Below are 13,770 nucleotides of genomic sequence, written 5' to 3' on the forward strand. Positions count from 1 at the left end.
TTTTTTTGGAATAAACTTTTCGAAACGCATGTAATGTCTTTTGAAACGAGTTTTTTGGAACGCTCTATATGAAATGTGTTTTGGAAAGGATTTTCTAAAATACACTATGATATGGAAAAGAGTTTTTCTTCACATTTTCTCTCTTCTACTTCATCTGCAGTGTTTTTCCTCTCTTCTTCCTCCACGGGCCTACGGCGATAGCGATGATGAAAGCGACAGTGCCAGTAGTGGTAACACAACAGGTGCAATGGTAAATGGTAGTCTAGTCTTTTTCTATCAGTGTGGTAGTGCAGTTAGTAATTGTAGGGGTTCTAGAAGCTATGATCAAACAAGAAATTATAAAATTATAACCCTTTACAATCTTATCAGGCTGTCTGTTATTGGCACCCCGAAATTAATATTCGAAATTCCCCATCAGTTTTTTTTTTTTTAATTCTTTAGTTTGACAAATATTAGGAGTGACAAAATAAGACAGTCTAATCAGAGACGGGCTAGTATGCCTTCGGCCTACTAATTTGGTGGATCAGACGAGTTGAACCAAAATAGATTGACAGATTAAAAATATGGGTTAATTATATTATTCGTCCCTCAAGTATTATGTGATTTTGTTTTTAGTCCTCCAACTACCGTTTGCTCCAATTTGGTCCCTCATGTTTTGAAACGTTTGGAAATAGTCATCCTCTTTTGACGCCGTTAGTTTTGTTTGACACCTGGCAAACGAACTGCCACGTATGGATCCCGTTTTAAGCTGTGTAAGTGGTCTAAATGGGTAGTTTGAGGACTAAAAACAAAATCACATAATATTTGAGGGACGGAAAACATAATTAACCCTACAAATATTAACCCAGCCCACCCCATTTTGGCAGACTGGCATGTTAGGCCTATACTACCAGTGACGGATCTTGATTAATATTTTAAGGGTAGCCAAACTAATACAATCAAAATTATATATTTAATTAGTGTCACCAAAGCAAAGATAATGAATACATAATTTAGTATAACCATAACTATATAAAGAAATAATAATTATTGTCATTTGTTCTTTTATATTCTTGAACTCATCAATAATTGGACCAGAACTAAAATTTCCAGTTATTTATTTTTCAATGTAAATAAACAAATTGTCAGCAAAATATTCACCTTTCATCTTTATTTAATATTCTTGTTTTGATAATCTTCATTAAAAAAACAATTTTTTTATTATAGTAATGACTCACCTGTAATTTTTTGAACTTTAAGAAAATAAATTTATAATTGGACAATTGAGTTAATAGTATCATGGTTCAGAACATATGTGAAAAAGTTGAATTTGTCTTATTTTCATCTTCACACAACTTCCTTTTTTATCATTTTTAAAATATAATTTGTTCTTTTATTCTTTACCAATATTTTTTTAAAAGACTAAGACTAATCTAATAAAAAATTGAGATGTAAATACTAAAATAAAAATTCATGATAATTAAACTACAATTAAAAATCGGTTATGAAAAAAAATACATAGTACAATATTTTTTTTTCTATATTCTTAAAATTGAATATACAAAAAGTTTGTTAGATAAAAAATAATTTTAACTATTAAACTAATATTTCACTATCAAGTAGACAAAAATTTTTTTTTTCAAGAAGGAAAGAAAAACTATAAGAGAAAAGAGTAGAAACAATGATTATTTTCCTCTTTAAAAATACAAAAAAAAAAATTAAGTAAAAGTAAAATATGTGAACAATATGTAAGAAACTTAGAAGACAAATAAAAAATATCTTAATAATTTTTTTTATTCTTTATTTTATTTAATTTCAAATTTTATTATTAATTAATATTAAATATTATGATTTATAAGTCAAATAAAAAAGATTTAATTTAATTTTCTTTGATTTTTGATATACTACACATAATTTTAAAAAAGTTTAAATACTATATATAATTTAAAAAGTTTCAAAATTTTTAATTGCATAAACTATAAAAAAAAATCAAAATATTTTAATATACATAATTTTAAAAATTTTAAAAATTTTAAATACAAAAAATGATAAAATAATCAAAAATTTTGGGGGGGCCATGGCCCCTCCCTACTCCTATAATAGTCCGCCATTGTATACTACTTTGTCACCCGAAGTTAATATGACGGGAAATGTGTCATCTACTTGGACAATTGGCTTGCAATAATTAAATCCTTGAATGCATGGTCCAAAAGACCAAAATACGCGTTCCATAATATAGCAAGAAGGGTCAGGTTGGCCACTAACAATTCTAGGAGATCCAGTGCATTGAATTATTGTGTCGGGATTGCTTTCTTGTACAGCTTGATACCACCTGGGAAGTTCATTGTAAGACTCTTCCCAATCTCCAAACTCCTTAGCAATCGCTTTTTGCTTACCATTCCAAGCTTTGTCATATGAAATTGAATATCCGAAATGATTCTTGATTTCAGCTACCAAACTTTTGATAGGTATGGAAGGATTTTCCTTTACAGAGTTCATCACAATAGAACCAATTTGGTTGGAATCAAGATTGACATGATCTGCAGGTTGCATGGTTGACAAACAAGTGTGTGATCCATCAATCTTTCTAATCTCCTAATTTAGACTTCACTTGCTATAAGCAGCCGGACGACTTCATTTTTAAAAAAGGGGGGGGGGGGGGGAGCGGCCTTTGGGAGGACGACTTCACTTTTAAAGTCGTCCTCCCCCCTAACGACACGACCCACTTTTACAAATAAACTTTCAACCGACCCTTTTTTACAAATTCTTGGTCAAAGTGACCCAAAATTACAAATTTCCCATATATGACACTGTGGACTCTTTTGTGTCAAAAGACATCCCAATACATAGTGAATTTTCGTTCACTGGATTTGAAGCTTCAACTGAGGTGTGACTTGATGAGCCAATATGGATTGTATATTGGTTGGTAACCAACTCATGTTCACTGAAATCAGACAAAATATCTGGATATTGACTTTGTCCGGCCATTTCTGTGTAAATTTGGTGAAGAGTGAAAATTTCGTAGGGAAGGATAATAATAAGGTCACAAGAAATATATGACTTCAGAGTTGTATAAATAAATTGAGAATATGCAATGGTGTTTAAATCATGTGTAGACCATTGAAACACATTTATTATTCATTTTTCATTTTAATGCAGAGAAGCTAGTATTAATGGCAACGGTTTCTTAATAAATAACCATTTTAATGCACATAGAAGTTGTCATTAATGACAACGGTTTCTTAATAAATAATGCACAGAAGCCGCCATTAATGGCAACGACTTCATTAATAAGCAGCCAACAACTTCATTAATAAACTAGTGACTTCATTAAAGGACCACACGACTTAATTAAATTAACTACATTGAAATCGTCAGGCGGCTTGGCGACATTAATTGAAAGTCGTTCGCACCGATTACGACTTCACTTTGGTTGTCGTCCGCACTAATGACGACTTCGCTTTCCCAAGACACTGACACTATCACGCACACGAATCTGCGCACATTTATTTCATGTTTGACCGTGCCCGTGATGTCTTGATGTCCTCGCTGTACCATTGCCCAACCATGAATTCAGGGGAAATAGTGGAATTCAGAGATTCCTGCTACTCCCTATGCCATGCACAGTTTAAATTTTGCATGCAACGGTATAAATGAATGGCAACTTTTATTGCTTTTTCTGAATGCACGAAAAAAGACAGTAACAATTCACGAAAATAATTATGCACTGCACGAAAAAATAGTGCATTGATGGACAGCTACATTGTGCATTCACATGAGTGTTGAAGCTGATATCGGTTCAAATAGCTTCAACTTGTGCCCATATTCATCACTTTGGTTTGTGCATTGTGCTTGGATTGGCTGAAAATTTTTTCAAGTTGTGCGCGAGAGTATTCAAGACTTCATCACTCTTTTAGTTGCTTCTACTTTCAAGGTTTAAGTATCATTTAATATATTTTTTTTCAATTAATTTGCATACTTATGTTCTAACTTTCATTTACCATTTCTAAACATGTTTAGCATGGCACAAAATGGACGCCTACCTCGAGATATGTCACTACTCTGACTTCAGCACGAACATATCACTCACGACTTATGGGAAGGACGAGAACGAGTTCTTAGACCGAGAAGAGCTGGAGTTTGGATACTAAACAACCAACACATAATTGATCCCCGTGTCTTAAATTTAATTCATCGGACTGGATTCAGACATGCCTTGTATATTCCGGACATGGATGTGAACCACTTCCTCATCAGTTCTTTATTAGAAAGGTGGAGATTAGAAACTCACACATTTCACTTCCCCCATGGAGAGACCACTGTGACACTAAAGGATGTAGCCATCCTCCTTGGCCTACCGATAGACGGAGATGTGGTCACTGGTCCCACTACGGTTCAAGACATATTCTCCACCTTCCATGAATATCTAGGTGTCATTCCACCACCGACGGTGATAAGAGGGAACTCAATTAGAGTAACTTGGTTAAACACTACCTTCCAACAACTTCCACCAAATGCAAACAATGATGTTATTGCTCAATATGCGAGAGCGTACATTCTCACATTGATTGGAAGCATTTTAATGCCAAACACGTCCGTAGCTAGGGTACATGTCATGTACCTACTTAAGTTAGCTGACTTGAATGTAGTCAGAAATTATAGTTGGGGGTCTGCAGTCTTGGCTTGTCTATATATCATTGCCTAGATCATGGCATTCACCTACGCCAAGAAAATATTTGTGGATGCATGATTTTGTTACAATGTTGGGCTTGGGAGATGATTACTTCTATAGTCCCACAACTTCAACCTTTAAGTGATCAGGAGGTGGTTGATGGGGATGGTTTCCCTGTCTGTAGAAGGTAAAAAGCTAACTTTTAAATTATTTTTTTTTCTTGTCATTTAACTAACTTTAAATTGCAACATTTTTATTTAGGTGGACGAACGTAACGCATCGGATAAATTCAGCTTCAATTTCAGTTACTGAATTTCAGTTGAGATTTGATCAAATACGTACGAGACAGGTAATACTTAAGGTAATTGAAAATTTTTTGTTTTTAAAAATTTAAAACTAATGTCTACAATTTGGTTTCAGTTCTTGTGGAGGTCTTACATTCAACCCGAAGTTAGTCGATTGATTGTGGTTGACATCCCTCCGGTGTCCATAGCAACAGTACCAATAATTTGCTTCGCGACAGTAGAAATCCATCAGGCGGATAGGGTGATGCGTCAATTTGGTTTAAGACAAAACATTCCGCCTAAGCCGGTTAACCTGGATCAAGTTCACAAGGATGACTTGAGGGGGAGAAACGACAGAGATTGGGTAGCACATCATCACCAATGGATTGCAATTTGGAATGATCGACAAAATCAGATCATTCAAGGTACACCGTTCAACGAAAACGGTCATTTGTGTGATGAAACACCGTATATGCAGTGGTACATAAACCACACTATCCGCTATATATCTCCATCAGAATCTTCCGACGATGAGGTTATTTATATTACAATGTTGTACATTTGTTTATCATACATACTTAATCATTTTAAAAATATATTAATGTTTATTTTTATTTTTATTTCAATTTATTATCATTTACTGTTAAAACAAAAAAACTAAAATGAAGTCGTCATCTGCAAAGATGACTTCACCAGCGCCAAACCATAAACTGGCACTCCGCCTAACGACTTTCATTTCAAAAAAAAGAAAAAACCGTCATGATGGAGGACGACTTCACCCTGAAAGTCGTCCACCATCCTAGCGACTTAACCCAGTTTCGCAAAAAAAAAATAAAATTGAGGGACCCTATTTTACAAATTCGCGTAAAAGGGGAGCCAGAATTACAAATTTCCCTTAATATGACTGATTCTTCATTCCATTAGTAAGTCAATTAATCTTTACATATGTTCCAATGATCTTTTAAAGACAAAGTAGGAGAAAAACCAATAGATAAATTAATGATTTAGTCCTTTAATTTATTTTTTTGTTCATTCTAGTCCTCTTATTTATTTTCGGGTTCAATTTAGTTCTTTAAATATTTAAAAATGTTTAATTTGGTCATTTCCGTTGAATTGACATTAATGTCATGTCGTACATGTCACGTCTCAACTCGTAGAATTTTCAATTTTTTTTAATTTCTTTGATTTTTTAATTTTTTTAAATTACATAAACTACCACATGTCAGGTCATGATCGTGTCACATGTTAGTACTATGATTGTTGTTTTCAATTTAGTCTCTTTATTTAAAATTTCCATTCAATTTAGTCACTCTATCTTTTAAAACAATCTATTTTTGCTCTCTCCAGTTTGAGACCAAATTAATGATTAAACTTAATTGCAACTTATATATACATGTTAAAATATGTTTTTATAATTTATACATAAATCACTCACCTAAATACTTAAATTATTTTATTTTTAATTTTTTTACTTGTAATTTTTTACACTTGGAAAGATAAAATAATTTAAATATGTGGGTAGAGTGATTTGATGTATAAATTCTAAAAGTTATTTTAACATGTGTATATAAGTTGTAATTAAGTTTAATTACTAATTTGATTTCAAATTACACAAGACAAAATTAGACTGTTTTAAAAGATTGAGGAATTAAATTGAATATGTTGTTTTTTAAAAATTAAAAATTCCTCAAATTGATAAGTGATATGTATGGACTCCACATTAAAAAAAGCTTCATAATAATTTACAAATTGAACATTTTTTAAAATTGAAAAACCAAATTGAACCTAAAATAATAAAAGACCACAATAAAATAAATCAACAAATTATATGACTAAATCACTAATTAAATTATAAAATTATGAATAAACATTCATATAAAAAATAAATTAATGAAGCAAAGAGTTTTTTATTTCTATAATAGGAGATTTGTTAAACACTTCTTTGTACTTGATCTAACTCTTTACCCTTGTCCTATCGTTCATCCCTTAATTACTCATTTTGTTCTAAGTGTAAATAAAATATTTAGTAGTTTGTAACTATTAAGGCAGGGAAAAAAGTTTAAACTGGTCGAAACTATAAAAAAAAATTGTTTGAAACTGAAATTATAATTTTAATTGTTCTGAATTGTACTAAACTGTTTTTAAACTTTTTTGAAAAAAGAGAAATTACCTCTATTTTTCGAGTCATAGTATGCATAGCATGGCATGTTCTCTTCAAATTCTCATTGAATCGGAAATTCTCTAAAATTATAATATAAATTTCAATTGAGATGAGATGGATGGAGATGCAGAGGGGCGGCTAGAGATAAAGAACAAAAACATGTACACACTTCTAAATTAGGGTTTTTAATATATTTTAATAAAGGCTAAAATTAGAATTTGAAAATTTATAGGGATACAAGACAAAAAATTGGGTGCTGGAACCAAAGAAATGAAATCAAAAGTCAAAAATCAAATTTCATGAAATGGGAAATTTCTTCCAGTCCCCCATATTTTCTTACCGCATCCTAATAAGATAAAAAGTAAAATTTGCTCTCTTTTCTTCTTCTTCTCGATAGCACCTCCATACTTTGGTGTTTTAAAAAATAATGTGACTGTTAAACTATATCGAGACCCAACAAGAAAAGTTGTGAATAATTTTATACTATAGACGTATGACATAAGAATGATTTCTTCATGAAATTAAAGAAAGATGAAATCACCATTGTGAATAATTTAATTCAATATATTAAAATAAAAATGTTTAACTTTATACTTTAATATTTCTTAATTTTTAAATAAATAAATTATTAAATTTATACATGGTACGTTTATATAAAATATAGTACTATTTATGTTTTTTTTTAATTTATATAAACACACTTTTTTTTGTTTAAATTTTAAAAGATAAATATTATTGTATTTTATTTATGTATAAATATTTAAGTAATAAAATGTAATAATAAAATTTAAAATATTAAAGTTTTAAAATTTTAAAATTTTATATAAAATATTTTTAATCAAACTATTAAAAATTATTTAAAAATATACAAAAAATTGTAAAAATTATAAAAATTATAAAAAAGTTAAAAAAATATGATTAGATTTAAGAAATTGGAAATTGTAAACCCCTTTTTTACAGTTTTAATTCTTGGGCCTGGCCTTTTCGTAGGACCAAGGCCAGCCCAACTGTAGGACCCCCATACCCTTTCTGCTTCCTCATTTCTCATTGCCTGGGTTTTCAGAAACAGAGCTCCCTCCTGTCTCCCTCTACGAAGCAAAGTTCTGCTAGGGCACGTATCATCTCCCATCTCCAAGCTAGCATAACCCATCTTGTACTCCTGGTAAGTCGAACTCTAGAGCTTTAATTTAATTCTTCCCCTTTTCTTCGCTATTGAGCGTATTGGGTATATTAGGGTTCGATCTCCTAACCCCGTTTTGGTCCAGATCTTCATGTTTCAGCTCTACTCTAGTCCTTGTAGTTGCGATACCCCATAGCTAGGGTGGGTTGCTTTTGGTACTCCAAAACAAAGGTAAGGGGAGCTAGGTTTTTCGTCTCTTTTTGCTGCATGTGCTTGTTTCCACTACTGTTATGCATGAAATGACTGGAGGATGCGTGTATTTGTGTAAGATGGAGTTAAAATGCTTGATGTGGTTTGTTTCTGGGGTTGCATGCGTGGAACAGCGGGGGAGATCTGATATTCTCGCCCAAGCGAGCTCGTCTCGCCTAGGTGAGAATATCAGAGGCTCGCCTAAGGTTCTGCCTCGAACGCTCGCCTAGGCGACCAGTTCGCGTTTTGAGCGACGCCCTGTCTCGCTCAGGCGATAAGGCCTCGCCTGAGCGAGAGTTCATGAAATCCCCACTGTTGCATGTCTCGCTTGGGCGAGAGCCCGCTGTTTGAGTGAGGCCAGCCCCTCACCTGAGCGAGTTCGTGAGTGCATGCACTGTTTTATTGATTGTTTGGATGATTTGTTGCATGTATTGTTTGGATTATTCTTCCTAAATATGATGTACGTGAATATGCTTGGGTGTTTGGGTTTTATGAACGAAATTGGTATGTTTGGTATGAGTGATGGCATGGAATTGTACATGATGATTAGGTGAAATGAGAATTGGATGTATGAGATGAAAGTGGTGGTTGTGGTATGAGAGACATGAAATGTGTATGTGATAGGCGTAATTCCATGAGTCTCATGGGGAGACCTCATGGTGGTGTGTAGTGTATATATTAAGATATGGATTCAAGTAAGGATCGCATCCCGAAACTCTAAAGGGTCAGTGAGTCTCAGGTAGAGCAAACTGACCCAAGTGGTGAGAGTAGCGGGAGACCTTAGTCTTTGGCAGGATAATGGCCTTAGATGCTTGAAGGTTAACCTTGTGCGTGGTAGGGTGAAACCCATTGGCAATAGCTCTGCAGAGCAGTAGAGGCCACCACAAGTGCAAGCGTCCGATGAATCCGATCTTAGTATATTTATCCGGATAATTGAGTCATAGTGTCCTGTCTGTCTGTGATAACATGATTCGCTGTGCTCACTGTGTTGACATGCTTGAACTGTTTAAGTTCTAGTCTGCTATGCCATGTAAATTTTAAATTACTCTAGCTTACCCTTTCTTTATTGTGTATGTTTTTGCCGTGATTCTTTTCCTTTTGCAATGATCACCTTACGGTGGGAGTAGATGGAAAGAGCTCAGGAGGTGGATTTGCTGGTGGTAGCGGTGTTGTGTAGTTGGGACCAGTCTTTAATAGCCCTATTAGTAGTTTTTATAGCTTTAATGCCCCTCTATCTTATGATTTCCTGCTCTAGAAGTGACCTTTTTGGCAAGACAGTTAACGTTTAGACTTTGTTTCGTTCTTGGCATGGTTGTATGCCTACGTTTCCTTTTAAGCACTCTTATGGATAACTGTAATAGTAGATTCGTACGTGTTCTGTTCCTCTGATTGTTTCTTATTATCATAATTATGCGATGCTTGTTTAGTAGATTTAATCTATTTAAATGGGATGTCACAGAAATTGTTACCACAAACCACAAAGACTTGTCCTCTACGATCTAATTTATTAGTCGACTATCCCATTTTTATAAAAATAAAAAGTCAAATAACCCACTTTTATAAAAAAATAAATTCCATTATTTTTCTTCGCATCTTCCAACTCCACCTCAACCTTATCCTTTTTTTTTCAATCTCATCTTTCATTTCCTTCTCCATTTTCATCTTCACCTCCATTCCATCTTCTTCCACTTCTATCTCCTCCTCTACCTTCAATAATATTTGTAAGTGTTCATTCAAACAAATGAAAATATAAAAAAAAAAATATGAAGTGTAAGAAAAAAAATAAGAATTAATGAGAAAAAAAATGGAATTAGTTCGTGTGCATTCTAGATCATACAATTTACGGTACAAAATTACATTACAAATGGTATGAAAATGTAAATTTGTATTATAAATTATATAATCCAAAATATAAATTTATATATAACCCGAAACTGTAATTACAGCATGAATATAATTAGAATTTTACAAAATATACGGGTGGAGAAATCCCCCATGAAATGGTGCAGGTAGTTTGATTAGAAAAAGCAGAAGAAGAATGAAGAATTTGAGAGATGGTTAAGGAAGCACTGTGTATGCATGTGGGGGTTGTGGATAAAAAGGCACAGAATGCCATCATTGATAAAGCCAAGAATTGAGGGATAAATGAGTGAGGAGAGCACCAATAACACAAATGGTTGTCATGATTAGTTGTTCAAGGTCAAACATATATATACACCCCAGACAGAGCGTGGAGAAGCAGATCATGAGATTCAATCCTTCAACTCCAACCCAAAATTAATGTTGCTACTCACTCACACGAAAGCAATGTAGTTGCATAGCAATGACTGATACAAAGTGTTCAGAGACTTCAACCTCCCACGTCCCACAATATTAGTCACATAATGAATCATACATACACACTTTTACCATGCAACTTTTTAACACACCACGTATCTTGTAATTAAGTACTATGTTTCTTTCCTTTGGATCAATTATTTATCATCTAAACATTTGCAACATCTCAAAACCATGTGAAAATTCAATTAGTAAGTCTAAATTCCACATGAAAAAGTTCAACATTTATGGATTGACCGACTCGTAAATCTGTTGTTTTAAGGTGCTAAGATGGAAATGATATTATTCTTTATGTGAGATGGACTCGTGCTGTATCTGTCTAATAAATCTCTAAAAAAACTTATTAGAACATAAGGATTTTCTTGTTAATATTTTACCACTCATTTGAAATTCCTGAGGATTCTGAATTCCACTCTTCAGGTTGTTGATTAACTCTAATGGATTTTTGCAAAAGGAGGATCAATATTTTGTTTGTATTCATGATTTGTCTGTAAGATTTAAAGACTCTAAATATAATTTTCAATTTGGATTATGGTTGATGTTAAGACTTTTACTCTCTAAACTAAATAGAAATTAATATATTTTGTTCATGCTTTTTTTTTTCATAATGATGAATAGTGTGCTTTACGGAATGTTTGTGATACAACTATATTGCAGTTGTTATAATAGAATTGATAGCTTAGACGAGCGTGAATACAGAAAACCAATAATGTTGTAGTAATAGAAACAGTACGAGCTTTGTGCATGTTTGCTGGTAAGCAATGATGAGAGAAAGTAATTTGGTGGACAAACTTGGTCCCCTTGCTTTCATGCTGGGCACTTTTGGACCACCAATTTCAATTTTCTTCTTTTTCAACTGTTATAAACCTACCTTTCTTCCTTTATTCATCTTCCATTTCACCTTATATCTCAATTAGAAACATATCTGACCCATCAAACAAGAGAAACATAGAGAGTTAGAGTGTGTGTGTGTGTGTGTTTTTGTGTCTGTGTCTGTATTCTGATGGGGAATAACAGGTTTAAGTTGTCAGATATGATGCCAAATGCTTGGTTTTACAAGCTCAAAGATATGAGCAGATCAAGAAACAGAAATGGTTCTCATGTTATGAAGAGTAAAGTATCTTCACCAACAACATCTCAAAGGTCGCTGCCAAGATATTCACACTATTTCTCCACTGAGCCGATCAGAACTGGTAAGCTATACAACACTCCCATTCACACCAGAGATTTGGACATGCCATTCACTGATTCACCTACAAGATCATCCAAGAGAAGGACTAGGAGAAAAACCATTTACAAGCCTTCTCCCACTGTTGTTTCTTCCTCTTTCTTACCAACTTCCAACTATGACTCCACCGATCATTGGATCAAACCATACCAAGATCAGTCACCACCAGATTATGATGTGTCTTCAGTTGAAAGCTCTTCTGAATCGGATCTCCATGAGTACGCTTATTCTGAGTCTGAATGTGACAGTTTTTCTGTTCCTGATTTACTTAACGGAATGGCCCCTAATGGCAGCTGCAGAGTTAGCTCTTCCACTAACGACATCATCATTGACATGAACAACGACTCCTTCCTTGGGAACTCTGAAAACCAAGATGGGTTTGATGCAATTTCAGAGCTGGGTCTTCCCCCAATATTGACAAAGCCAGTGAATTTTGATGACAAGGTCATTGAAGCCACTGAGTTGAGAAGTTATGAACTGCAGTATGATCAGTCTTTCTCAATTGAAATCAACAAAGAGGAAGATAGCAGAACTCAAAGGAGGAGAAAAAGCAGTCATAGAAAGCCCTTCTCTAATTCTTCTGGCATAAGGCTTAGAATCAATTCTCCAAAACTTGCTAGCAGAAAAATTCAAACTTGTGCAAGAAGGAGTGTTTCATCAACTGCAAGCAGAGCTTCAAGGAGCACAGGTTTTCCCGATGGGTTTGCTGTTGTGAAGTCCTCATTTGATCCACAGAGTGATTTCAGGGAATCAATGGTGGAGATGATTGTGGAGAACAATATCCGAGCATCGAAAGATTTGGAGGACCTACTTGCCTGCTACCTTTCCCTCAATTCTAGTGAATACCATGATCTCATTGTTAAAGCATTTGAGCAAATTTGGTTTGACTTGGCTCAACTTAGAATGTAAAGATCTTATTGTTATCCAATGCATGTTTATAGTCTTGTAACTATCACCACTCTTTTCATCAACTTCTGGTCTGAACTATTATGATACCTCGTATAAAGGACATCCTCAAGTTTTGACAACCTGGTATTTATCTTAAGAATCAAATGATTTTCTTGCTTGGTTTTTGAATGTTTCCATGCAATGTGATAAAATATCTATGAAATGATGTTGGCAATTCTGCATCTTGAATAGAAAGATCTTGTAATAAGATGTAGAATTATTGTCTTTAGCCTTCCTTTAATTTTGTTTAGAATATATATGCATTTTAATGTAATAGAAATAATTTTAAAAAAATACTAAAAGTGACTTTTTTAGCTTCTCATCTATTCCATCGTTCCATGTGAGAACAGTTCTTAACTACTGGCAACAATGCACCCTGTTGTAAAACATCATTATTCAACTGCAATCCACCATTATAAAGCTTCAGGATCAAGGGACATATAATTAGCACTGAAGTTATGTTCAAATTAGCATATATCGACAATCATAGCTTTGAAAAAAACGCCATGCGCATCTAACAACAAATGAGACAAGCAATGGTGATACACCTCCTCCACACCTTTCAAAAATGGGGTCCATCATTATAAATCTTGTTTACTTTTTATGAAGCTCATTTTACCAGAACTGAATTCTTAATTAGTAGACAGATAAAAATGTTCAAAGGAAGGATGCCACACTTTGGATCCAAAATTCATGATTCATGACGTTTAGTTTCTCAATCCAAGTTATATAGCATCTAGTGTGACATTGATTTGAAATCAATCACGTTATAATTGAAAATATTTCCATTTT

The 13,770-nt window shown here is 33.6% G+C and overlaps 2 protein-coding genes and 1 long non-coding RNA gene across 3 annotated transcripts; 2 read left to right on the top strand and 1 right to left on the bottom strand.

Annotated features, from left to right (window-relative positions):
* Positions 1-2,073: 2,073 nt before the first annotated feature.
* LOC114195096 (uncharacterized) lies at positions 2,074-2,532 on the bottom strand. The gene has a single exon (XM_028085492.1). The coding sequence runs from the start codon at positions 2,530-2,532 to the stop codon at positions 2,074-2,076; it is 459 nt and encodes a 152-aa protein (XP_027941293.1).
* Positions 2,533-8,156: 5,624 nt separating this feature from the next.
* Positions 8,157-9,847, top strand: LOC114193314 (uncharacterized). The gene is made up of 3 exons (XR_003606251.2): positions 8,157-8,258; positions 8,362-8,447; positions 9,593-9,847. It is a non-coding gene; the product is annotated as an uncharacterized LOC114193314 (long non-coding RNA).
* A 1,688-nt stretch (positions 9,848-11,535) lies between these two features.
* On the top strand, positions 11,536-13,107 carry LOC114193787 (transcription repressor OFP2-like). Its single transcript, XM_028083722.2, has one exon. It carries the CDS (start codon positions 11,806-11,808, stop codon positions 12,937-12,939), a length of 1,134 nt encoding a protein of 377 aa, XP_027939523.1. The 5' UTR covers positions 11,536-11,805; the 3' UTR covers positions 12,940-13,107.
* The last annotated feature ends 663 nt before the right edge of the window (positions 13,108-13,770 follow it).

This window comes from Vigna unguiculata, chromosome 8 (genome assembly GCF_037176805.1).
Source record: "Vigna unguiculata cultivar grain cowpea cultivar isolate G323 ecotype 2 chromosome 8, ASM3717680v1, whole genome shotgun sequence".
NCBI lineage: Eukaryota > Viridiplantae > Streptophyta > Magnoliopsida > Fabales > Fabaceae > Vigna > Vigna unguiculata.